We start from the raw sequence: 25,375 nt of genomic DNA, 5'->3' as shown, positions 1-25,375 counted from the left end.
CAGATGTGATCATAATTGCTCACGAAAGGAAAGGCAGATGTCTCACCAGCCCATTATCTGTCCATGTATATTCTCAGTCTTTCATAAAGAAATGTAAAATAACCCAAGAAAATCTCAAAAGCAGTTTAAGCTCACTAGAAAATCTGCTGGAAAAAAAGTATCCTTAACAGCAAAAATGCAGTCTGAAGTTTAGACAGTCACGCTATATTCTGCAATATTATACAAGAATAGCTACCAGGCACAATATAGCTCTTTTCAAACAATAACCCCAATTTAGGGTCCTAAATGGAATGTTTTTTTTGTTTTTGGCACAAAACATATTTGGTAACTGGATCATGGAAGGAAGCCAGCCCTGTTCATAATGTAAAATGGAGGTTGTCACCAGAGGAAAATATTCTGGTGGGTAATTCTATGTAAAGCTGAATTCCAGGAATTCAGCTCCTTTGTAAAAAAGTGAAGGCACACTATGAGTTAAGGTGTAGATAAAAAAGGGTAGGAAAATGGCGCTGCCAGAAATAGGATATAGAATAATTTGATGGGTGTCGTAGTAAGGCTAATATGTAAAATAAATTGCCAAACAAGTTGATGAAACTCTAGTAGGTGAATCACACAGGGTGGTGATAATACCTATGTGTATAAAATAAGTACACCTAAGCAGTAAAAATCTGTTGAATGGTAGAAAATTATAGAATGTGCACCACATTCAATAAATTATAGATATGTGTACTAAAAATCTGTTAATACATAAATAAAATAATCCATAAACAGCTATAATAATAACATAAGCATGAAATAGAAAGTATTAATTAAACCCAGTAAAGTGTCTAAAGCCCTGTACACACGTACCGATCGTCGGCCGAACGATCGGCTGTCTTTTGTCCAGGGCTGTCGGTGTCTGTTGAAAAGTGCAAAAGACTGCACAAGAATTTTGTCCGCCGACTACAGCCGACTGCAGAAGTGATGTCATGTAATGGTTAACTTTCCCTGTGTTTTGTCTTTTCTTTGCATGCCCAGTCTTGCAAATCTGCTGTCTGTCGGCCGAATTCTGTACTGACTGGCGAACAATCGGCCGTTCTGGTGTCGGCATACAAAAATTTTAATGCTTGCAAGAGATTCTGTTCGGCCGAAAGTGCGCTGTCGGCTGTCGGCAGCATCATACTAACAAGCCGAAAATCGGCCGATCGGTCGTCGGCCGAAGCTTTTCGGCCGACAATTGGTACGTGTGTACGGGGCTTTAGTGATAAAAAGTGCAACAAATAAATAGTGGTGCCACTAATGGCTTGAGGGAGGTGTAGTACACAATTGGTTCATAAATAATATAAATTGGATGGTGCCAGTAAATAAATAAATAGAAATATATACATGAAGAGTGGAGAAAATATATATATATATATATATATATATATATATATATATATATATATATATATATATATATATATATCCAGTGGTGGAAAATAAAGTGACTAGTGCAACCTATAATAGATGTGGCATATAATATGCAGGGAATAACGTGCGAAGAGGACAATATAAAAGGAAATTTCAGCAAAATGGACTAGCCTGCTGCATCCTTTTTTCACTTTGATTTTCGGGGTGTCTTTGAATTCAGCCCGCTGTAGGTTGATCATTTTCATTTCCATCAAACAATGTGGCATCCTTTCCATCCTAACACAATACCCGGTCTATATCAGTACAGATATCCAGCATGAGATTTTTCCCCATTGAGATCTGATGAGTTTTCAAAATGTTCTTTTCATTTTTTAAGCAGTGTAGTTATCACAGGAGAAGCCTTACAAGTACTAATGACTGATTATTTTTCTTCATTCTTTACTTTACAAATGGAACAAGAATGATAGAATATACAAAGAACTTAAAAAAATGCAATGTCATTTCTAATACTGTGAAACAACTGTATGGAACCAGCACACTCCATCACTAACCCGATTATTTAGTTACTAAAGAATAGGTCAAATTTCTTAATTAAAAAATAAGCAAGCACCAATTCATGAACCCATGTGTGCTTGCCTTGGAGTGAGAATTTTTTTTTTATGAATTGCTTCTATGAAATGTTTTACAGTTCTGTGTTAACCTTGTCCATATGATAAAGCTTAAGAACTGATAAATTCCATCCTGGCGTTATAATGCCCATCATCCGAGTGGAATTATACACATGCTTTGATCAGGGGATGAAAGACACCTTAACCCTATCTAGAGCAAGTAGTACCAGGAGAAGTGGAGAAACATTTCCATGAAACTCCATGTTAAAAACTCAATACGCTGTCTGCTTACTTCTAGGAATACATTAAAAACTGTCCAGATCAAATGTATTACGATAAATATTTTTTTTAAATGTACCTCAACTTATATTAAGAGACGTATCCTCACCTGTTGCATGTTAACTGCATACTAAATAATGTGTAAATATCTTTCAAAGGCAGTAATAAGGACTGGGGAGATGCAGAAATGTGTTAGTCATAAATCTGCACATGTGCCGTCCTCACCCGGGTCCTCGCATTATTGTTGTTCAGTTTAAATGGGAGGAAGCAGAGGAACACTGTTCTGTCTCAGCATCGATTGTACCTGTGACCTTCTTGTAGACCCAGTCTGTAAGTGTGTGCAGCAGGTTGAATGATGGCTTTAACAGATAGTTTACTCAATGAATAAAGACTCCAGAGGTGTTCTCCAATGCTTCTTTATGCTTCAAGTTAGCAAAGACATAAACATAGAGGCTTTTCCATAGGTAAATTTACAATGAAGTTACACAGCTTCCACACTCTGCAGTCTCCTCAAAACAACTAAACAAAATGGCAGTTACAGCAGGAAAATGGAGATGGGAGAAACCATCTAGCCAGAAACAGCAGGGGTGCTAGGAAGATACCAATAACATAGCATAACATAACATGTAATAACAACTGCTAGACAGTTAAAGCTGCGTGGCAGCACACTCCCCGCCTGGTATCGTGAGATACCACTACACAATTATTTTCCATAAACATACAATTAACATTGCATACAGTAGAATGCTATGTAGCCCTCTCCTCTAAGCTAACTATGCTAGAGATCTAAGTGACTCCTTCACATAACACTGAATCAGAATTTTTGGAAGCAGGCATAATTAGGACTGTCTCAGTGACTGGTCTCAGGAAGGTTTTTGGGCTCCTGTCCTTTACAATCCTGACTTCCACACTTCGGACCTTTCCATCATCACTAGCAATGGCCTTTGAAATAACTCCAACTGGCCACTGGATCCGATTGGTTTGCTTTTCTTTTAGAAGAACCAGGTCCCCTTCCTTTAAGTTAGGCTTCTGGGTTTGCCACTTTTTACGTCCTTGAAGAAGTGTGAGGTATTCCCTCCTCCATCTGTCCCAGAAACAATCTGCAAGGTATTGAGCATATCTCCATTGACGTTTATATATGTCCTTTTCATCAAAGATGCTCTTTGGCGCTGGGATCTGTCCAATTTTCCGGCTCAATCATGCAGCTGGAGTTAAAACAGTTGGACATTCTGGGTCTGTGGATACAGCTGTCAGCGTTCTTGAGTTGATTATTGCTGCGACCTCAGCAAGGAATGTAGTAAGTACTTCATGGGTAAGACGTGAAGAACTCACATCAAGCAACATAGAATCCAGTATGCGCCTTGCCATCCCAATCATACGTTCCCATGCTCCGCCCATGTGTGAAGCGTGTGGTGGGTTGAATTTCCACTGGTTTGCAGTGGCGGAGAAGGTGGCCCTTGGAGGTGGCTCTGTCTGAGAAGCTCGCTCCCGCAGGGGTTTGTTAATGCTCTGGGATGCTCTCTCGCTATAATTGAACTGGTTGGTCAGTTTTCTCTCCTTCTTGTTCCTGGATGGTATTTCCTCACCTTCTGTCCATTCTTCACTAGCCTGAGCGTCAGACTTCCCATCTGTATCTTTGTCTCCCGGCTCTGTGGAGTCGTTGGTCTGAGTCTCTTCAATGACTCCCAACTTCGCCATCTGTCGTCGCGCTTTATCAGAGTCTTCGTTTAACATGTTTCCATCCAGGGAGAAGTGTACGGCCAGCTGGTCCACGATGCTAATGGGTTTGTAGGCCAGTTCCTTAAAACTGTACCTCACAATGTTCTGGGGGGCATGAGGGTTGTTTGCAGTCAGGATACGAGTGAATTCCTCCTTAAGTTCAGCCTCGCTGAGTTCCAGCTGGTCCGGAGGCTTAACCAGAGTCTTGGCCTGCATCCATTCATCAGCTCCATCCCCCATAACTGTGGAGTCATCTTCATCCTCCAAATTTCTTCTTGAGCAGATGTTGGAACTCAATGCTACAACTTCAGGCCGGATTTCCGGATCAGTATCTGGATCCTCCAGGTGGAAATCGATATCTTCTTCTGAGTTTGTAGAAGACTGGTCCATTAAAAACTTGGGTTCTGAAAACCAAATGGTTTGTGTGAGGACAACTGCTGGCACTAAAATCTTCTGCATGAATGCTAGAAAGTGCTCTCGCTTCTCAGGTTTGTTACGGAGAGTTTTCTTCAGTGCAGCAAATCTGGTTAAAGCTTGTTCTCGATTGTTAGGGAGAGTAAGCCTTGGTACTCGGAAGGGTACTGGAGCTACCCAACTGTTGGAATTGTCCTTGAAGAACTCTTCATCCATAATCTTGATGAACTCCTTGTCTTCGACTGAAGGAGCAATCTTGTTGTCATCACAAGTAGTCTGGTACACTGAATCACCAAAGTCCTTTTGAGAAGTGAGCTTACAGTTAATACTTTGAAGTGCTTGATATGGAACTTCGTTTTTGAAATCAAGTCTTTCCTTCACATAATAATGCGATGGACATTTCATCAATTGACAGGTAACATTCGTTTTGTAGGAAGCTACATCCAAGAGCTTGTGAGATTGGTCTAAACAGACTTCTCCTATTATCACCCATCCAAGATCGAGTTTCTGGGCCTGAGGAGCATCATCTGGACCGTTACATAACTCTCTTATTTTATGAACTCTAGGAATGTCTCTCCCTAGTAGAATCAAAATCTTAACATCCTTGTTAAGTGGTGGAATGTAGTTAGCAATGTGGCTCAAATGAGGGTGATGACGTGCAACCTCTGGTGTGGGGATTTCTTCTCTGTTGTTCGGTAGCTGATCACATTCGATTAGAGTTGGAAGAGGAAACTCTGTGTCCTCATATTCTGATGCAACTACGAAGCCATGGGCTCTTCTTCCAGAAGTATTGACCTTTCCTGCACATGTCTGCAAGGTATAGGACCAGGTCTCTCCTTGAATGTTGAATAGGTCAAAGAATTCTGTACTGGCCAATGAGCGATTGCTCTGATCATCGAGTATGGCATACATTTTTATGGATTTTTGTGGACATCCTTCAGGAAAAACTCTTACAAGACATATCTTGCTACAAGACTTGCTATGAAGCCCTTCTCCACATACCTCTGTACACCTTGTGGTTACGGGGTCGGCATATTGCTCAGTTCTCTCCCCGCCATCATCTGATGTAGTCTTGGGGTTGCTGCCGAGTGAAGGTTTCCTTTTGAACAGATCTGAATGAAGAGCGTCCACATGTTTGGCACTGTTGCAGAGAGAACATCTGATGGCGATCTTACAGTCTCTAGCTAAATGATCGGAGGATGCACAACACTTAAAACAGATATTATGCTCTTTGAGAAATGACTTGCGTTCTTCAATAGGCTTGTCCTTAAATGCACGACATTTGGAGAGAGAGTGTGGCGCATTATGAATAGGACACTGTTGATTAAGATTGCTAGCTTTAATGTCTGTAGCTAAGACGTTGGATGCTATTGAAGTCTTCCTCACGGCAATAGGATGCCTTAAATCCTTGAATTTACTGTTGGTGGCAATACCCCTTGAAGTACTTAAAGGAATGGTGGTTGTATCTGGATAGAAGAAGCTTGGGTCATTCTTGGATCTTGCAACCTTCCGCACGAACTCTGAAAAATAAGAAAAGGGAGGGAAGGAAACACAATGCTCATACTTATACTTTGATCCTACACTAGTCCACTTTCCCTGAAGATGACTAGGCAACTTTGCTACAATAGGATTTACGCCCTGAGCAGTGTCTAAATAGCTAAGACCTGGTAAACTAGGATCTAACTTAGCAATTTCAAGTTCATGAAGGAGGTCACCTAACTCTCTAAGCTTATGATTGTCCTTAACAGAGATTTTAGGAAAGTCGTTTAGTCTCTGGAATAAGGCAGATTCAATGACTTCGGGGCTCCCATAGTCTTGTTCTAGACGTTCCCAGGCAGCATCAAGGCCTGCTTTAAAGTTATAAATGTAGACAGATTTAAGTCTCTTTACTTGTTCTGAAGATTGACGCCCCAACCACTTTATTAGTAAGTCAAGTTCTGCTTGAGGTTCAATGTCCAAGTTCTTGGTTACCGCCTTAAATGTAGATCTCCAACTCCTGTAGTTTTCTGGGCGGTCATCAAATCCAGACAGTCCAGTTGTAATCAACTCTCGTCGAATCATATACTTGCTGAACTCTGCAATGTCAGTGCTTTCAGTTTTTATAGCCACAGGGTCTACTGATGGTGCGCCGTCTTGGACCATGGTTGGTATATGATGTTGGCTGGTAGGTAGAGAGAAAGGTGTTGCAGATGGGTTTAATTTAGATAAGGGTCTGTCGACTGAAGGTCTCTGAGCATTTGAAGTCAAAGAGAGCTGTATCAAAGGGGGTATAGAGTTCATTTTGCAGTCTTCTGCTGTGCCCTTGTAATCTCTATGCACATAGGGTTGTGGTGGCACATGAGCTGCGTAGGTTGATTCACTTGATTTTGTGACGTGCGGTAGTTGTGGAGGGTCTCTGTTAGTAGGTGTGTCTAGTTGACCAGCTTGCTTTGGCGACACATTGCCTTCTGATCCACTTGCTGGATGATTATGAGAAGAATCTCCAACTGTAGGTGGGACTGTATTGTCGTGGTTCTGAGTTAGGACAAACTGTAGGGTCCTTTCAACAGGGTCTTGACAAGCAGCTAAGCTGGTACAAGCTGCTCCTTCTTCTTCCAATAGGGCTTGTTCCAAGACAGATAACTCTGCTAAAGCTACTTCCTTTTCTCTATTCTTCTGAAGAATTTCTAGCTGAGCCTCTGTTTCTGCTTGTATTCTTGCTTCCTTGCATTTAGCTTCTGCCTTGAAGGCTGCTTCTTTTTCAGAGCAGGCGGCTTGAACCTGGGCTACTGCAACCTTTTGGCGAGCTTTGAGTATTTGGTCGCTCAGTATTGACCTTATAGAGCAGGACCGCAATGACTTAGAAGAAGATTTATGATATGAGCGGGCAGACCTAGAAGATTTTCCTGAGTGTCTGGAAGAAGCAGAGTTACAGGATGTAGTCTCATATAGCTGTGCCAATCTCCCTTCTATCTGTGCCTTTGCTTCAAGATATGTGCTATGCCTCTGCTGGTCAGTAGAAGTAAAGTCCTTTAATTCCAATGCAGCTTCCTCTATGTTGGAATGTGACAATAGAGAATAGTACTTCTCAGAAAGTCTTTTATAATTCTCAAATGCCTTCTTAACCCTTGAGAGAGCAGTGTTCAATTGCTCAGAATTGTTGCTAGTTTCATTAGTGGCTGTTATACAACTTAAAGTCTTTTCCCATAATGCAGTCAAGTTACTAGATGTTTCTTCCTTACTTGCTTCATAAACCTCCCTTGCCTTCAAGGATGGATGAGGGGCTCTGACAGGACGAGCAGAATGAAGTAAGGAGTCTGCTTTATCTTGACTAAATGCAGATAATTCTGTGAGATCTCTGTTAGACATAATAAGTACTGTATTTCTGGTGTCTTGTTAGAAATCTGCCAGAGCTCAGCTCTGTAAGTAGTGACTTCTGTTATTAAGCAGGCTGGCTGAGGTGCTGGGTATTTGATACAATAGCTAGCTATTGCTGGAACTAGTTCAAACTGGATCACCTCAGAAGGCTGTAACAGTAATGAAGCAGTAATAGGTGGCTGGTTTCATATGCAGAGTAATGCTTCTGGTGACTCACAGACAAGTTTGGTACTTACAGTTCTGAAGCTGTATATTACCATGGACATTTACTTCAAGTACTTTTTGGAACTGTACTCTCTGAAGCTGTGTATTCCTGGAAATTTACTTTTTGAAGCTGTGTACTCCTGTAAATTTACTTTTTGAAGCTGTGTACTCCTGTAAATTTACTGTTCTGTCTCAGCATCGATTGTACCTGTGACCTTCTTGTAGACCCAGTCTGTAAGTGTGTGCAGCAGGTTGAATGATGGCTTTAACAGATAGTTTACTCAATGAATAAAGACTCCAGAGGTGTTCTCCAATGCTTCTTTATGCTTCAAGTTAGCAAAGACATAAACATAGAGGCTTTTCCATAGGTAAATTTACAATGAAGTTACACAGCTTCCACACTCTGCAGTCTCCTCAAAACAACTAAACAAAATGGCAGTTACAGCAGGAAAATGGAGATGGGAGAAACCATCTAGCCAGAAACAGCAGGGGTGCTAGGAAGATACCAATAACATAGCATAACATAACATGTAATAACAACTGCTAGACAGTTAAAGCTGCGTGGCAGCACAAACACTGTGGATGTACAGAATTGTTGACAAGCAATACAGCAACCCTACATTTGTTCCTGTTATGATGGCAACATTATCAATGGATCATGGGTTAACCTTAAACCTTTAAGGTTTTGCTGCAATACAATTTATCACTCAATATGCCCCAAACTGAACAATTTATGTACGCATAAATAAAAAAAAAAAAATTTATATATTTATTTTCATTAAATGCTGTACATCAGAGGTTGCACAAGAAGTCAATAGGGGCTATTGAAGGGGGAGGTTAATAGGGGAACAGAATAGGGAGGGATAGTAATCATGTAGACACACACACATTTGGACCCGCAGATTAAAGCGCTTCAAATGCAAACCTTTGATATTACACATACCAGTGCCAAGAAAACTCAATTAAGAGGGGATGAACAAAAATCTGCGAAGCACGTTCTAATCTTAAACACTCTCCAGATAAGTCACCAGAATTAACCAACTCCTAAGGTTAGATGCATATACACTCACTAGCCCCTTAATTAGGTACACCTTGGACCCGCTTTTGCCTTCAGAACTGCCTAATTCTTGATGGCATAGATTTAACAAGGTGTTGGAAACATTCCTCATAGATTTTGGTCCATATTGACCTGATAGCATCACACAGTTTCTGCAGATTTGTCAGCTGCACATCCATGATGAGAATTTCCTGTTCCACCACATCCCAAAGGTGTTCTATTGGATTGAGATCTGGTGACTGTGGAGTACAGTGACCTCATTGTTATGTTCCAAAAACCAGTTTGAGATGATTTGAGCTTTGTGACACGGGACATTATTCTGCTGGAAGGAGCCATCAGAAGATGGGTACACTGTAGTCATAAAGTAATGGACATGGTCAGCAACAATACTCAAGTAGGCTGTTGAGTTTAAACGATTCTCAATTGGTACTAAGGGGCCCCAAAGTGTGCCAAGAAACTATCCTCCACACCATTACAGCACCACCACCAGCCTGAACCATTGATACAAGCAGGAAGGATCCATGCTTTCATGTTATTTACATCAAATTCTGACCCTACCATCTGAATGCTGCAGCTGAAATCGAGACTCATCAGACCAGGCAACGTTTTTCCAATCTCCCATTGTCCAATTTTGGTGAGCCTGTGCAAAATGTAGTCTCCTGTTCTTAGCTGACAGGACTGGCACAGAGTGAGTTTTTCTGCTGATGTAGTTCATCTGCTATAATGTTTGATGTGTTGTGCATTCCAAGATGGTATTCTGCATACCTTGGTTATTTGAGTTACTGTTGTCTTTCTATCATCTCGTACCAGTCTGTTCATTCTCCTCTGACATCAACAAGGCATTTTCCTCCACACATCTGCAGCTCACTGGATATTTTCTCTTTTTCCCACCATTCTCTGTAAACCTGAGAGATGGTTGTGTGTGAAAATCCACAGAGATCAGCAGTTTTGGAAAAACTCCAACCAGCCCATCTGGCGCCAACTACCATGCCACATTCGAAGTCACTTAAATTTCCCTTCTTCCCCATTTTGATGCTCAGTTTGAATTTCAGCAAGTCTTCTTCGCCACATCTAGATGCCTAAATGCATTGAGTTGCTGCCTGTGATTGGCTGATTAGCATTTTGTGTTACCAAGCAATTGAATAGGTGTACCTAATAAAGTGGCCAGTGAGAGAGTACAGTATATTTAGATCCATAAAATGCCAAATAACATTAACTATATTAATAGACAGAGGCATATCAACCAAACAAACCAACAGTCAAAGAGAAGGGAGGAAAGGTACAAGAGAAAGTAGGAATGAAATAGTAGGGGGAAGCGAGGAAAAGCAGCGGGGTAGCATAGAAGGAGGAGGGGGGGGGGGAGCTTTACAGGGATGAGGGAAAGAACAGGTAGAAAGAAAAAAGAAAGAAAGGGAAGAGATAGAATAGAATACAACTAGATAGAATACAACTAGTATGTCCACAAGAGACACAAAGAAAAATAGGGGGGGGGAACCTCACCAGCTCTCAGTCGTCTGAGAATAGCCATCTTTTCAGGTTAGAACAAGGCCTTCCAAGCCAGTTTCAAATGTATATAGTTTCCAATTAAAGGAAGAGCACTGGTACACCTTGGTGTGCCCCAAGGGGAGATATGTCCTCATAAACAGGGGTTACCAACAGATCTTATAACTAAACAAATCAAACACATAGAAACCATACAGTCACCAAACTGTCTCAAAAACGTCATCACACAGAACCAACAACCCATGGGTCCCAGTTCCCACATACTAAATACCTCTTTTCTTTTTTTTTTTTCTTCCTTTTGGTCTTTGCTTTTGTTCTCTTAAAGATCAGAAGTAACTAGTTGTTAAACTGCTAAATACTGTATGTTTTGTATATGCTTGCCTGTATGTTTACTGGGAAACTTTTTATACTATGTTCATAATAAATTATGATTTTACAATTTATTAGTTATTACTGACCACTAATGAGCCATCCTAGACCACCCATTTTTAACTATTTTTCCTCTGTAATTAGATCACAAGATTAACTACATAAAATTGCTAACCCTCTTGTTTGGTAAAACAATTCTGGTATATACATACAGTGGATATAAAAAGTCCATACACCCCTGTTAAAATGTCAGGTTTCTCTGGATACATAATTCCAGAATTTTTCCACCTTAATGTGACCTATAAACTGTACAAACTGAATTTTTTTTTTTTTTTGGGGGGGGGGAGTTAAAATAAACTAAAATGTGTTGCATAAGTGTGCACACCCTCCTAGTATGTGATCTAATTACTGGGGATGTGTTCAGAATTAAGCAATCACATTTAAACTAATGCTAAATAGGAGTCAGTAACACATCTGCCATTATTTAAAGTTCCTCTGATTAACCCCAAATAAAGTTCAGCTGTTCTAGTCGGTCTTTCCTGACATTTTCTTCTTTCGCATCCTACAGAGAAAGCCATGGTCCACAGAGAGCTTCCAAAGCATCAGAGAGATCTCATTGTTAAAAGGTATCAGTCAGGAGAAGGGTACAAAAGAATTTCCAAGGCATTAGCTATATCATGGAACATAGTGAAGACAGTCATCATCAAGTGGAGAAAATATGGCACAACAGTGACATTACCAAGAACTGGACGTACCACCTGGCAAGAGGCCTACAGCAACATGAAAGGAGCTTCAGGAATATCTGGCAAGTACTGGCTGTGTGGAACATGTGACAACAATCTCTTGTGGGGTGATCTGAAGAGGGCTGTGCGCAGGAGATGCCCTCGCAATCTGACAGATTTGGGGTGTTTTTGTAAAGAAGAGTGGGCAAATATTGCCAAGATGTTCCATGCCGATAGACTTATATCCAAAAAGACTGAGTGCTGTAATAAACTAATACTTTTTTGAAGTACCTTTTGATGTTAGGGTGTGGACACTTATGCAACCATATTATTTTAGTTTTTTATTTTTACTAAAAGATTTCAGTTTGTTATTCAACTGAGTTGTACAGTTTATAGGTCACATTAAGGTGGAAAAAAAACCTGAAATGATTTATCTTTGTCTCATTTTTTTTACATCACAGAAACCGGATATTTTAACAGGGGTATGTAGACATTTATATCCACTGCACATTTGGAGCTGGATTTCAATTTAAAGTATTTTAAGGAAGAGCTGTACTTGCCCCACACAGTGGCTAATTTCATTATCCCTAAAGCCCCGTACACACGTACCGATTGTCGGCCGTAAATATTCGGCCGATTGTAGGCTTGTTAGTATGATGCTTCCGACAGCCGCATTTTCGGCCGAACAGAATCTGTCGTGCAGGCAAACACCAGAACGGCCGATTGTTCGCCAGTCAGTACAGAATTCGGCCGACAATCAGCAGATTTGCAAGACTGGGCATGCTCAGAAAAGAAAAAACACACGGAAAGTTAACCATCACATGACATCACTTCTGCAGTCGGCTGTTGTTGGCCGACAAAATTTGTGTGCAGTCTTTTGCAGTTTTCAACAGACACGACAGCCCTGGACAAAAGACGGCCGATCGTTCGGCCGACGATCAGTACGTGTGTACGAGGCTTAACATGCATTAAAAAAAAGGTGAGGGGATGCAAAATGAAACAAGATCTTTCCTCAGACACATTTTATCATGAGGAACAACGTTCAGTGAAGCAGACTCCCAATTTAACTAGGGGCATGGAACAGATACATAGGTTTGCCATACGTAATTCTAAAAATGCTCAACACCGGCTTAAAACTATTAAACTGTCTTAAAAAACAAACCAAGGAGATATTTGAAAAACACAAAATTAGAGTGTTTGCGTATACAGTAGATTTTGCTAGAATTATTGCTCTCGCTCTAAAGATGGCAGCGATACCTCACATGTGTGATTTGAACACCGTTTACATTGGCGGGTGTGACTTAAGCATGTGCTTTCTTTGGTGCGCGAGCACACTGGAACAGGGGCGCTTTAAAATGTATTATTTTTTTTTCATGTTTTTTTTCACTGTTCCCTTAAAAAAAAAAATCTGATCACTTTTATTGCTGTAACAAGAAATGTAAACATCCCTTGTGACAGTAATAGGCAGTGACAGTACCCCGTTATGTAGGGATCTGGGGTTTAAAATCCCCAAATCCCTCCTTTGCTCCTAATCTGCGTTTTTGAATACTGTCATTTTTTTTTTTCAAATCGGCATCATTGGCAGCAGAGTAAACTGGAAGTGACATTGTGAATCTAGCTTCGTTTGGGACTCTGACCAGCCAGCAGATGTGCCAGCTGGTTGCTCAGGTCTCCTGGTGGGATGGCATCAGTTGTTATCAGAAAGCTGACTGCCGGCTCTAAAAAACAGTACTGGGGTGATGCCTCTTGCTGCAGTCATCACCCCGGTACAACCACTTTTTCAAGCTGATGTACAGGTTTGCGGGAAGTGGTTAGTATGCTTGGATACAGCACTCTGAACAGCCAACTTCTTTAGCAATGACCTTTTCTGACTTACCCTCCATGTGGAGGATGTCAATGACTGTCTTCTGGACAACCGTCAAGTCAGAAATCCTCCCCATGATTGTGTAACCTACTGAACCAGACTGAAAGACCATATAAAGGTTTAGGAAACCTTTACAGGTGTTTTGAGTTAATTGCCTGATAAGAGTGCGTCACCATGAGTCTACAATATTGAACTTTTTCACAATATTCTAAATTTCTGAGATACTGAATTTTGGGTTGTCACTATCTGTAAGCCAAAATCATCAAAACTAAAAGAAAGAAGTGCTTGATATAGATCAGTCTGTGTGTAAAGAATGTATATACAGTAATATGAGTTTCACTTTATTAATTTAATTGATATACTGAAATAATCTTTTTGATATTCATTTTTTTTAAATGCACCTGTATTACTGTATATATTAGATATGTAAAGACTTTTTTTCTCAGAGATGCTACGGGATGTGAGAGGAAAATTCCACCAATTGTGCATAACTTCCCTCTTAATTGACAACAGAACAGATGCTTTCATTGAAAACTCTCACCTCTTCAGGTGACTGTTTGGATTTCCTCCTAATTCCGGTCTTGGTAACAAAAAAAAGAAACAGCAATATAAAGTTCATAAAGGGGTTTAAATCTACTTTATCCGAAATTAAAAAAAGGTTTGCCTTTGCACATATTTTAAATATTTAGAGCAAAAAAAATAACTTGTCCAGAATTCACCCTAGCTGGAAAAAAGCTTGTCATACAGCTGACACTCCAACCAAAAACATGCAGACTTAAAATTTAAAAAAAGCCAATACCTCGTCCCATCAATGTTCTCCATAAATGTGGATGATGATAATAGGTCAGTGCTGCAGACATTCCAAGATCAAGTTATATTAGTCTTGAGGCTTCTTCATTGGTCCCTTACCTCGGGGCAACATTCTTTACATGCTTCCTATCATTCTCACTATGGTTTTCCCTCTTTCAACTGAATATGGAAAATTAGATCATCTATCTGTAGTGCAAATCAGAGCCACCTAAAAATTAGTGTTTGAATTGATTTTCTTCTGTTACAATTATTAATGGTATTTTCAAACCTTTACTGTATTTCAATGGTACTAATCCGACTAAAACCGCAATATTGCAGTTAGTTTCAGCAAATTGTTTATTCCATCCAATTTATTATTTTTCTTCAAATGGCTAAGATGTCATTGGGGTTGATTTACGAAAGGCAAATATACTGTGCACTGCAAGTGCAGTTGTTCCAGAGCTTAGTAAACGAGGTAAAAATTTACTTTGCAAGGAATACCCAATCACATGCAAGGAAAATTTAAAAAATGGGATTTTTGTCTTACCCTAAAATCATTTTCTCTGAAGTTCATTGACAGATGCAGTCTTCTTGTTCTCAATAGCAGTAGGGTTATGCTGCCCCCTAAAGGAGTAGGACACTAGGCAGAAAAAAGTTCTGGCTACGCCTATGGGCAGTCCCAGGGGGTATACCCTCTCTCCCTGCTATAGGATGTCAGTTTTGTATCAAAGCAGTGTCAGAGAAAACAACACCAACCAAACTCAATAATAGAGGGGCGGGTACTGCGTCCGTCAATGAACTTCAGCGAAAAGGATTTCATGGTAAGACAAAAATCCCATTTTCTCTATCGTTCATTGACAGACGCAGTCTTCTGTTCTCAATAGCAGAAGGGACATCCCAAAGCAGTGCCATAAAACATGAGGGGTGGGAACAGCAGAAAATAGTTCCCCAATGCTGAACCCCAGGCAACATAGGTCTCATCAGAACAACAAGATGAGACCCACCTGAAAAAACATTAAACACCCTCAAGGGAGACTAAAAACGCCTAAACGACAGCCTGCAAAACTTTTCGGCCAAAGGAAGCATCTTATAAAACTTTGTGAAAGTATGAACAGACGACCAGGTAGCCGCCTTGCAAACCTGAACCACAGATGCCTGATGGTGAAAAGCCCAGGAAGCACTAAGCACCCGAGTAGAGTGCGCTGTAACAGGGAAAGGTGGAACCGGACTCTTGATTGAATAAGCCTGCACAACCGTCTGTCTGATCCATCTGGAAATAGTCGCAGCAGACTCAGGCAACCCTTTCTTTGCTCCATCCATGAGAACAAAGAGCGAATCTGACCTTCGAAAAGACTCAGTAGTCGCCAAGTACACCCTGATTGCCCAAACCACATCCAAAGTAGGTAATGCAAATTGCTTAGGATGTTTAGGCTTAGGACACAAGGAGGGTAACACAATTTAAATGGAAACTGGAAACCACCTTCGTAAGGAAGAACGGATCTGGACGAAGTACCACTTTATCCCTGTGAACCACCAGAACATTTATCCATTAAATGGGGAGAAAAGATTTTCCTTGTTTGAGCGTCGGGGACCAAAGCCACCATAACAGGAACCCCCTGGTCACCTGGCCCAACAGGATCTGATTGTCCAGAAAACTTGGATCTTTGTTCTATTTGAGAAGAAATTCCTACTGGAGTATTCTCAAAAAAATTGGATTGAAATTGAGCGTAAGGTACTGCCTGGAAGGACGACACCATCAGTCCCAGAACTCTCATACAAATCGGAATTGCTGGACAGCAATATCTGAATCGCAGATTGGAGTTGTTGAAGTTTGTCCAGAGGAAGAAACACCCTGGCTGAGAACGAATCCAAAGTCAGGCCCAGATAAACCAGTCTCATGGAAGGAACCAGGGACGACTTCTGGAAATTCAGAATGCACTGTTACTGTAAAAATGACACCGGCAGGGAAGGGGTTAACTTTATTGGTGATGCAGGGGTTAAGTGTTTCCCTAGGGGTGTGCTTCTAAATGTAAAGGGGTGAGGCTAGAGATGTAACCACAGAGACATACGATCTACATAGCAGGATCGTATGATCTCTGCAGTTAGATCAGGGAGAATGACAGGCGGCTTTGTTTACATCAGCCGCCTGCCTTTCTCCCTCTCCACGGGGAGATCGCGAGTGACCGGCGGACATCGGGTCCGCTGGTCACACGCGCGGACTTGCGGGGGCGGGAGCGCGCGCTCGCCCCCTAGAGGCTCTCAGGCTAGCGACATAGTACTACGTCACTTTGCCTGTACGGGGCTGCTAAGAAGTAATGGCATCACAAACGCACCCCGCGTTTTGTCACAATTTTGAATCGTGGGCAGAATCCCAGCGATTCTGCACGCAATTCGAATCGCCTACGAGTGACTCCAAAATTGCGCATACTTTGGAGTGCAACTTTGGCGCTACTTTGGTGGGTGAAACCTAGTTACGACTTTTATAACATTCAGGTACGACTATGCAACTTTTGAGGGTTAACACTGAAGTCTATGGCCCTCAAGTTGCGTGAAAGTCAAAGCAAAGTAGTGCATGAACTACCTTAAAGTCGCACATAAATTAATGGTTATCATTGGAAAACATGATGTCCAAAGTTGCATGACAAGTTGCACAAGTGTGAATGAAGCCTGAAGTGCACTTGCAGTATATTTGCCTTTAGTAAATCAACCTCATTATTATTGCTATAAGTCAGAGCCAGACATGTCAACTCAATCTTTTTTGTATAAAATACAATGAAAACCGACACCAGAAGAGCTTCAGCTACTGCACACAAACATTGCAATCTTACACCCACCACATGGATGAGCATAAAAAGCACCGCAAATCATACCAAAATGACAAACAGCACGCATTTAAAGTGCACATATTAAAGGATTCCTTCTTAATTTAATGCATTTCTAAACTGTTGGTTTCTATTGATTTAGATCCTGTTTTCTCATACAGTGAGCTGTGGGGAAAAAAAGCATCAAGTGCAGTTATCTAAGAGTGAAGAGTATTTTTACTGTGGGCTGGCATTTGATTGAAAGGTCTGCTCCTATCTGGAGCCTGAGCCAACCACACTGGAGATGTCTTAGATTATCCCACAGTTATTTTATATTCCTTGTTAGACATCCAGGCTTATTTGATAAGCAGTCCAGGGCAGACAACAAACTAATCAGAATCCATCTACTACCAGTGTGACTTTACCAAAGTGAATGCCTACTGGGTACTAGGGTAACTACTGTACTTAGCACATTGTTCTAAAAATATATGGTCATTCTGTAATTCTGTTTCAATAATTTTTATTGGATTTTTCCGTAAAGAAATAAAAAGGTACGAAAACATTGGTACTTTCTGGTATACATTATATCCTACAACGTATATTGGATATCATATAACAGTGAGTCTTGTATGAATACAATGACATATTAGGAATCACCATATACCTTAAACATAGAGTGTAGTGATATGACTTATTTTTAAAGGTAAGGGTCTCGTCCGCCACCCCCAGAAACCCCTCCCCCCCCCCCTCTGGGAGCAAAATGGGTCACGGGGGTAAGGCGAAACCGCCAAACTCCTTAGTCAGATTATATTTTTATTGAGTTATATATCAAAATATACATGATTAAAGTAGTATTGACAACGTTATGTTTAACAAAATGTCCAATCTCCCAACAGTATCTCAGATAGTAAGTGAGGAGTTTATATGGTGAAGTGGGGCCTAGGTATTGCTGTATTGCAAGGAATAGCAAATGCCTATGTTAACAAAGGGGAAAGTTGAGCAGAAAAGGAAGAACTAGACCCTTTTGGACTTTGATTTATATGTCAGCCATGGGTCCCATCGTTGATGTAGTTGGAGATGTCTCCCGTCTCTCTACGCCATTAGGCTTTCATATTGGAAAATAAGTTTCCATATGATACTAGGAATGTCAGAGGATTTCCACTTTTTGAGGATCATTAGTCAGGCCACTGTTAAAATATTAACCAATATGGGTCTTAGTTGTGGTGGATAATTGTTAACATTTATAGAGAGAATTGCTTGCTCTACATTTGCCTTTACCCAGACTCCTCAGCGAGGAATCATTCTGTAATTCTCCTATTGTTTCTTTCTTTTCTAACACTAATAGTAAGGCTGGCCATACATTATACATTTTTCTTATGCAATTTTCCTTTAGATTTACCAAAGCCATATAATATGAGGTCAAACCTAACTTTCAATTTGTATAAAATCAGGCAGACCCTTGCAATACATAAGTAAACGTAAATCTAAAGTAAAATTGAACATGAAAATTGTATAATTTATGGCCAGATTTACACTGTAATTTAAAATCTCTTATGTTTTGCTGTTTTTCCTTTTCTTCTTTGGAGGTTAATAAAATTAAAAACAGGTGCACTAGATGGGCAACAATGAGACAACCTCCCAAACAGGAGTGATTTTACAGGTGGAAGCAAATGACATTTTATTTCATGCTCATCTTGTCTGACTGTTTTTCACTAGTTTTGCATTTGGCTAGGGTCAGTGTCCCTACTGGAAGCATGAGGCGATACCTGGACCCTATAGGGGTTGCACAGGCAGTCCAATTCCTCCAGGATAGCACATCAATACGTACCATTGCCAGAAGGTTTGCTGTGTCTCCCAGCACAGTCTCAATAGCATTGAGGAGATAAAAGGTGACTGGCAATTACTCTAGGAGAGCTGGACAGGGCCGTAGAAGGTCCTTGACCCATCAGCAGGACCGGTATCTGCTCCTTTGTGCAAGGAGGAACAGGATGAGCACTGCCAGAGCCCTACAAAATGACCTCCAGCAGGCCATTGATGTGAATGTCTCTGACCAAACAATCAGAAACAGACTTCATGAGGGTGGCCTGAGGGCCCAAAGTCCTCTAGTGGACCCTGTGCTCACTGCTTGGGTCCATAAAGCTCGATTGGCATTTGCCATTGAACACCAGAATTGGCAAGTCATGGAGGAGTGGAAGAGGACTCCAGTGGCAACCTTTGAAACTCTGGTGAACTCCATGCCCAAGAGGATTTAAGGCAGTGCTGGAAAATAATGATGGCCACTCAAAATATTGACACTTTGGGCCCAATTTGGAAATTTTAACTTAGGGGTGTACTAACTTTTGTTGCCAGTGGTTTAGACAATCCTCCAATCCCAGTTGACGCCTTCTGAGGAGAGACGCGTCGTATAGGAGAAGCCACGCCGTCACTACTCGCGGTCCGTGCTGCAGGCGGCCGTGAACATCGGGTATTACAAGCTACAATCAGCCTACTTTACTGTAAGTGTTCTACCTTTTTCTAATAAACTTTATTTGGGGTAATGCTGCTAATTTCTTTTGTATGAATGCACTGCCCAACTACCCGGGAAGGTCTTAAGGAAAAGTGTTTACATACCTAAGAGAGCCTCCGTATATCGTCTGTGTGGATATCAACACCTACTACCATCTACCTCTGCTGTCCTGTGGGGTTCTTGATTGAGGAAAGATTCATGGCTAGTCTCTATGGCCATTTGGTAAGAGACACATTTATCTATTTAATCACATGGTGGCACACTGCAGTCTGGGAACCCTTATTCATCTATTGGATTTACGTTATATGCTATTTGCCATTTAACATCTGGTAAGGAGCCATCTCACTCTGGTGTGGGGAGACACGTTGTACCGCATGAGACGTTTAACCCTGGACTTCCAAGAACTAGTTTATCACTATTTCTGAACTCTTAGTGAAATACACGTTATTCCAATTCACTTGTGGACTTTTTTAATTTTTGTGTATTTTTGCACATTATCACTGTTTACTGGTGATACAGCACGGTCACGATATATATATATATTCATTTATATGTTTATTATTTGTAATCACAAGATGTCATTGTTCTTGTAATTATTTGAAGCGCACTAGATTATTTTTTCTTCATTTTATGCTTATTCCAATCAGGTTTGGAACTCTAGTTGCTGCTACTTTTACTTTATATCAGCGCACCCTTTTTCACTTTTTGGTTTAGACATTAATGGCTGTGTGTTGTTATTTTTAGGGGACAGCAAATTTACACTGTTATACAAGCTGTACACTCACTACTTTACATTGTAGTAAAGTGTAATGTCTTCAGTGTTGTCACATGAAAAGATAGAATAAAAATGTTTACAAAAACGTGAGGAGTGTACTCACTTTTGTGAAATACTGTACATACATATACTCTCTCTGTATATATGTATGACCGTTCTGTCTGTGCGGAGTGACAGCAATGTGTAAATCACAGGACTGGCTGAACAAAATTACAAATCTTTTAAAAGGTAATTCTGTACACAGTTAGTGTTTCTACTGAGCCTGGAACTTCAAAGCTGGGTTCAAATGTGGATTATAGGTTCAAGCAAAACATTTCAAAGATATGAGTGTACAGAAATACAATCAAGTTTTCATTTCTTGCACTCCAGGAATTTTTTCTGCAGTACTTTATTGAAAAAACAACATTGAGGTACATGTATGGTGTATATCATTAATATGTACCCAAGCTGATAACTGCAATAACATGAAGAAGAAAAAGAAGTCTGGTATGTGGGATTACCTTTGATGACTGCATGTGTGGCCACATATCTCAAGGCCATACAAACTCTACAGAAGGACCACATGCAATTCTTGTAGACAATCCATAACCAAGAATCCCATCACTGTCATATTCTGGTCAGTTTACCACCACAATAATCCTGGCTCAAGTTTCCACTTGTGGGCACAGAGTTCTGAACGACAAGTGTGTATAATGAGCTGTCACTGTATTGGAGACATGTTATTTCATTTCCACCTCACTTTACATCCCCAGAGCAGAGACATGGAACATGAGATGACGGATGAACTGACCTGTGACACTGCCTCTGCAAGCTATTAAAATATATACAGTAGGAGATTGTAAAGTTACTTGAAATAAGACAGGGTGCTAACAAACTAATGTAGTGATCCTTGTCAGGTTATGTAAAATTAATGTGTTAACTGATGCCCTCACTGTCCCTTCTCTACACACTTGATTCTCAACCCAAGGCAGGCAAAATGTCTCCATACGCCAACTCTAGGAGAAAGATTTATAAGTTACCTTTTCAACAGAACAAAGCCAATAAATATTTTGAAGACCTTACTATGTACCAAACTCCAGAAAACCAACTAAAAAAAAAAGATCATCTCTCAATGGTGCAGAACTTCAACAACTATCCAGAAATTAGAGATTGACCGATTATCGGCAACACCGATATATTGGGGGACGATATGCCCTTTCCCCGATATATCGGAATTGGCCTTTGGATTTACCGATATTGCCGTGACGACATTGAGTATGTTGCGCCATGCGCCTCCGCGCACTGGGCAGCTTCTGCAGCCTTCTTAGGCCACCTCCCTCAGCCTCGTTACAGTGTGTTTTACCCGCCGCAGCCATGCTGGAGTCTGCAACTTTGCATGCTGTGCACAGTCTGTCGGAACAGTGAGTGATCTTCTAGTTCAACTTCTTATCAAAATCACAGTACAGTGACCAGTGACAGACACAGTGCACATTGTGTAACACAGCCGCCGCAGCCACTCACCACCCACAGCTGCCCAGTGCCAGCCAGCCACCCAGTCCCACACAACCACAGGCCTACCAGCCAGCTACAGGCCCTGCCTGACTGTGCCAGCCACAGGCCCTGGGCTTGTACCTGCCAGCCAGCCACCATACAGGATTCCAGCCAGCAACCCACCACAGGGTGCCAGCCACCAAAGGGTGCCAGCCAGACACCCACCTAAGGGTGCCAGCCACCCACCCACCACAGGGTGCCAGCCACCAACTCACCACAGGATGCCAGCCACCAACCCACCACAGGGTGCTAGCCACTCACCCACCACAGGGTGCCAGCCAGACACCCACTAAAGGGTGCCAGACAGCCACCACAGGGTGCCAGCTAGTCACCCACCCACCACAGGGTGCCAGCCAGCCACCACAGGGTGCCAGCCAGCCACCTACCCACCAAAGTGTGCCAGCCAGCCATTTTGTTCAAGCTTATATTAGTGTCTTTTCAAGTTTCAATGGATATGGATGCAGATAGAAAAATTAAAAGTGTTGTCTGGGACTATTTCTCTTCTCCATCTCCATCTTTGGCACCAGTGTGCAACATTTGCAAAAACAATGTAAGCATGGGATCAATAACTGCAAAAACCAAAAATATGTCTAATCTTTGGGCCCATCTAAGAGTTCATTATGTTGAATTGTATAATGCAGCACAGAAAAAACAAAATGAATAACAATGTGAAACATCACTATCCCAGGCAACAATAACAGATATGTTTCAGAAAAAAAACAGGTTGCTAAAATCTTATAGAAGATCCTGATTGCTGGACAGAGTAATCACATAGATGATGGTCACTGATAACCAGCCATTTACAATGGTGTCTGACTCTGGATTTTAAGCGGTTGCTATCCATGCTTTAGCCAAGGTACACACTGAAGAGTGACAAATTTTATCGAACTGAAATGCTACAAAAGATTCACCAAAAGGTCGTTGACAAAGTAAAGACTATGCTGCAACCAGAGAATGCTGGCAACTCACTCTCATTCACGACTGAATGCTGGTCAGGACAAACAGAATCACTAATGAGTCTTACATGCCACTTCATTGACAGCGGATGGACAAGAAGGCATTTGGTGTTGAATACAAAAGTGATGCAGGGATCCCACACTGGGGAGTACATTAGAGAAATGTTTCTAGGCATGCTAGAAGAATGGGGATTTACCAAATAATGAGGGATGCTTGTGCTGCAAGACAGTGGAGCGAACATGGTTAAAGGTATGAGACTTGCTGAAGTGTTAGACCTCAGTTGCATGGCACACACCCTCCAACTTGTGGTAAATGAGGGTCTGTCAAACCAGAAAGCATTGCTTGACATTATTAGCATGCTAAAGAAGTGCGCAGGCCATTTCCACCATTCTATTCTTGCCAAGCAGTGACTGAGGTGCATTCAGGAAGACCTTGGCCTACCCAAAAACAACTTCATATAGGCTGTTCCAACACAATGGAACTCAACACTACACATGTTACAAAGGATGCTGGAGCAGAAGTGAGCTCTCACTATATATTCTGGTAAATATGGACTTGGAGGACATTCTTGTCCTACTGCTGATCAGTGGGACATAGTAGCCAACATTATTGAGAAGCTCCTACCCATTGAGGAAATGACACTAGAGGTGAGTCATTACGACTCATCTGTGTTCTGTCATCCCATGTGTGAGAGTGCTGAAAATGCTTCAACAGAATGAAGGACCCAACACACGTGGCATTAAAGCATGTAGGCAGGCCATGCGGGACAGCCTCGCCAAACGGTTTGAGAAGCATGAGGAGAATAAAAATGTTGTGCTTGCATGTCTTTTGGATCCTCGATACAAGAACCATCCTTTCTCTTCTGATGATGTATTGGCCAAGGCAAAACAATGGCTGACAGATGAGATTCAAGTTCAGCAGGAGGTTCCTCCTGACAAAAAGAAAAGTCAAGAAGAGAAGGTTTCTGATGTGGAAGAGCAGGATGCAGGAGAAATATGTCCAAAAAGACAACGGACAGAAGAGAAAATTAATTGTGGTCAAATTCAGCCATGTTCAGCATTTTATTGGGGCTTCATGCAGAGGATTCATCTGAATCTGCAATAATGAGCCTGGATGATGAACTTCATCTATTTTTGAAGGAACCAGTAATTGACAGAAGAAGTGGTGATCCTCTTCAGTGGTGGAAAGATAATGAGGTACGCTACAAAAGACTTGCTTCTCATGGTAGAAGATACCTTTCTGCTCCTCCTTCCTCAGTAACAAGTGCTGAAATGTATGCTTTCTGCACTATAATATTGTTCTACTTAACTGGGAGTATTGATTTGAAAGTGTAGTAGCGTCTGTCCACCAGTCCACTGAGTCCACTCCAATCCACTGTCTAGCTTTTGTCTAGTTATTTTTCGAGCAGTTTTGCACTGACTGTGCTGCACTGCACTGCAGTCAGTGCAAAACTGTTAAAAAAAAAAAGCTAGACAGTGGATTGGAGTCAGTGGACTACTGGCTGCAGTAGTGCGCCGCTCACTGCTGCAATAATTTTAAATCACTACTGCAGTAGTGATTTAAAATTATTGCAGTGAGTGAGTGCCCTGCTGCAGTGGTAGTCCACTGACTCCAGTCCAATCCACTGTGTAGCTATTGTGTTTCCTAGCTTTTTATCTAGCAGTTTTGCACTGACTGCAGTAGTTTCAGTGAGTGCCATACTGCAGAGGTAGTCCACAGACTCCTGTCCAAACCACTGTGTAGCTGTTGCGTAGCTTTTTTTTTTTTTTTGCAGTTTTGCACTGACTGCACTGCAGTAGTGATTTTTTATTTTTTTTAATTTAAAGCATTTTTATTAAATTTTTTCTTTAAGGATACGGTACATTTCATTTTTCAGATGTTTCTTAAAACAGGAAATTACCACGTTCAATACAATTCAATATAATCCAATTCCAATCGTGAAAAAAAAAAATTTAACACAAGTGTAAAACAATCCGTGAAAAGTGATCTCACAAACTCCAAACTTAAAGTGGGAAGTGAAAAAGGGATAATAAAAAAAAAGGGAAAGAGGGGATAATTCCCCAATATACTTTGATAATAAAAAAAAAAAGTGTAAATATTTTTAGTGATATGTGTCATATGTGGCTAATATTGTGAAATCATTTGGTGTATAACTTTAGGTCCATTATATTTGTGAAGTGAAAAAAAAAAAAACCCCAAGGAGAAAATTTTTCCTGTTTTTTCCAAAAAAAAAAAAAGAAAAAAAAAACCATCTGAATCAAATAGAGCTGTTGTCAGAACAATCACAAGTTTCATTTAACTTTATAGAGGAATAAAAAAAGAATATATAACGGATTTTATGCATCATTCCTTCTACCTCTCCGTACGTATCCCATTTGTCCCCCCCTGGGGACCGATCGAAAGAGGGAAGAAAAAAGGAAAAGGAAGAGAGAGAGAAGGGAGAAGAAAAAAGGGGAAAAAGATGAGGAAAAACCCCCATCGAATCCGGCAGAGTCAGGGGGATCTAGAGGCTCACTCCTTAATAACATAAGG

General features: G+C 41.0%; 2 protein-coding genes across 2 annotated transcripts in view; both read right to left on the bottom strand.

The window, feature by feature from the left end:
- Nucleotides 1-25,375, bottom strand: part of EDN3 (endothelin 3) — a 268,908-nt gene that overhangs the window by 60,600 nt on the left and 182,933 nt on the right. The window lies entirely within an intron of this gene.
- LOC309566943 (uncharacterized protein) lies at nucleotides 727-7,757 on the bottom strand (the record flags this gene model as incomplete). The annotated part of the gene is made up of 3 exons (XM_082272268.1): nucleotides 727-768; nucleotides 6,045-7,079; nucleotides 7,137-7,757. 3 exons carry the CDS (start codon nucleotides 7,755-7,757, stop codon nucleotides 727-729), a joined length of 1,698 nt encoding a protein of 565 aa, XP_082128394.1.

The sequence above is a fragment of the Pelophylax lessonae genome (genome assembly GCF_965119305.1).
Source record: "Pelophylax lessonae genome assembly, chromosome: 11".
NCBI lineage: Eukaryota > Metazoa > Chordata > Amphibia > Anura > Ranidae > Pelophylax > Pelophylax lessonae.
This window is presented reverse-complemented; position numbering and strand designations above follow the sequence as displayed.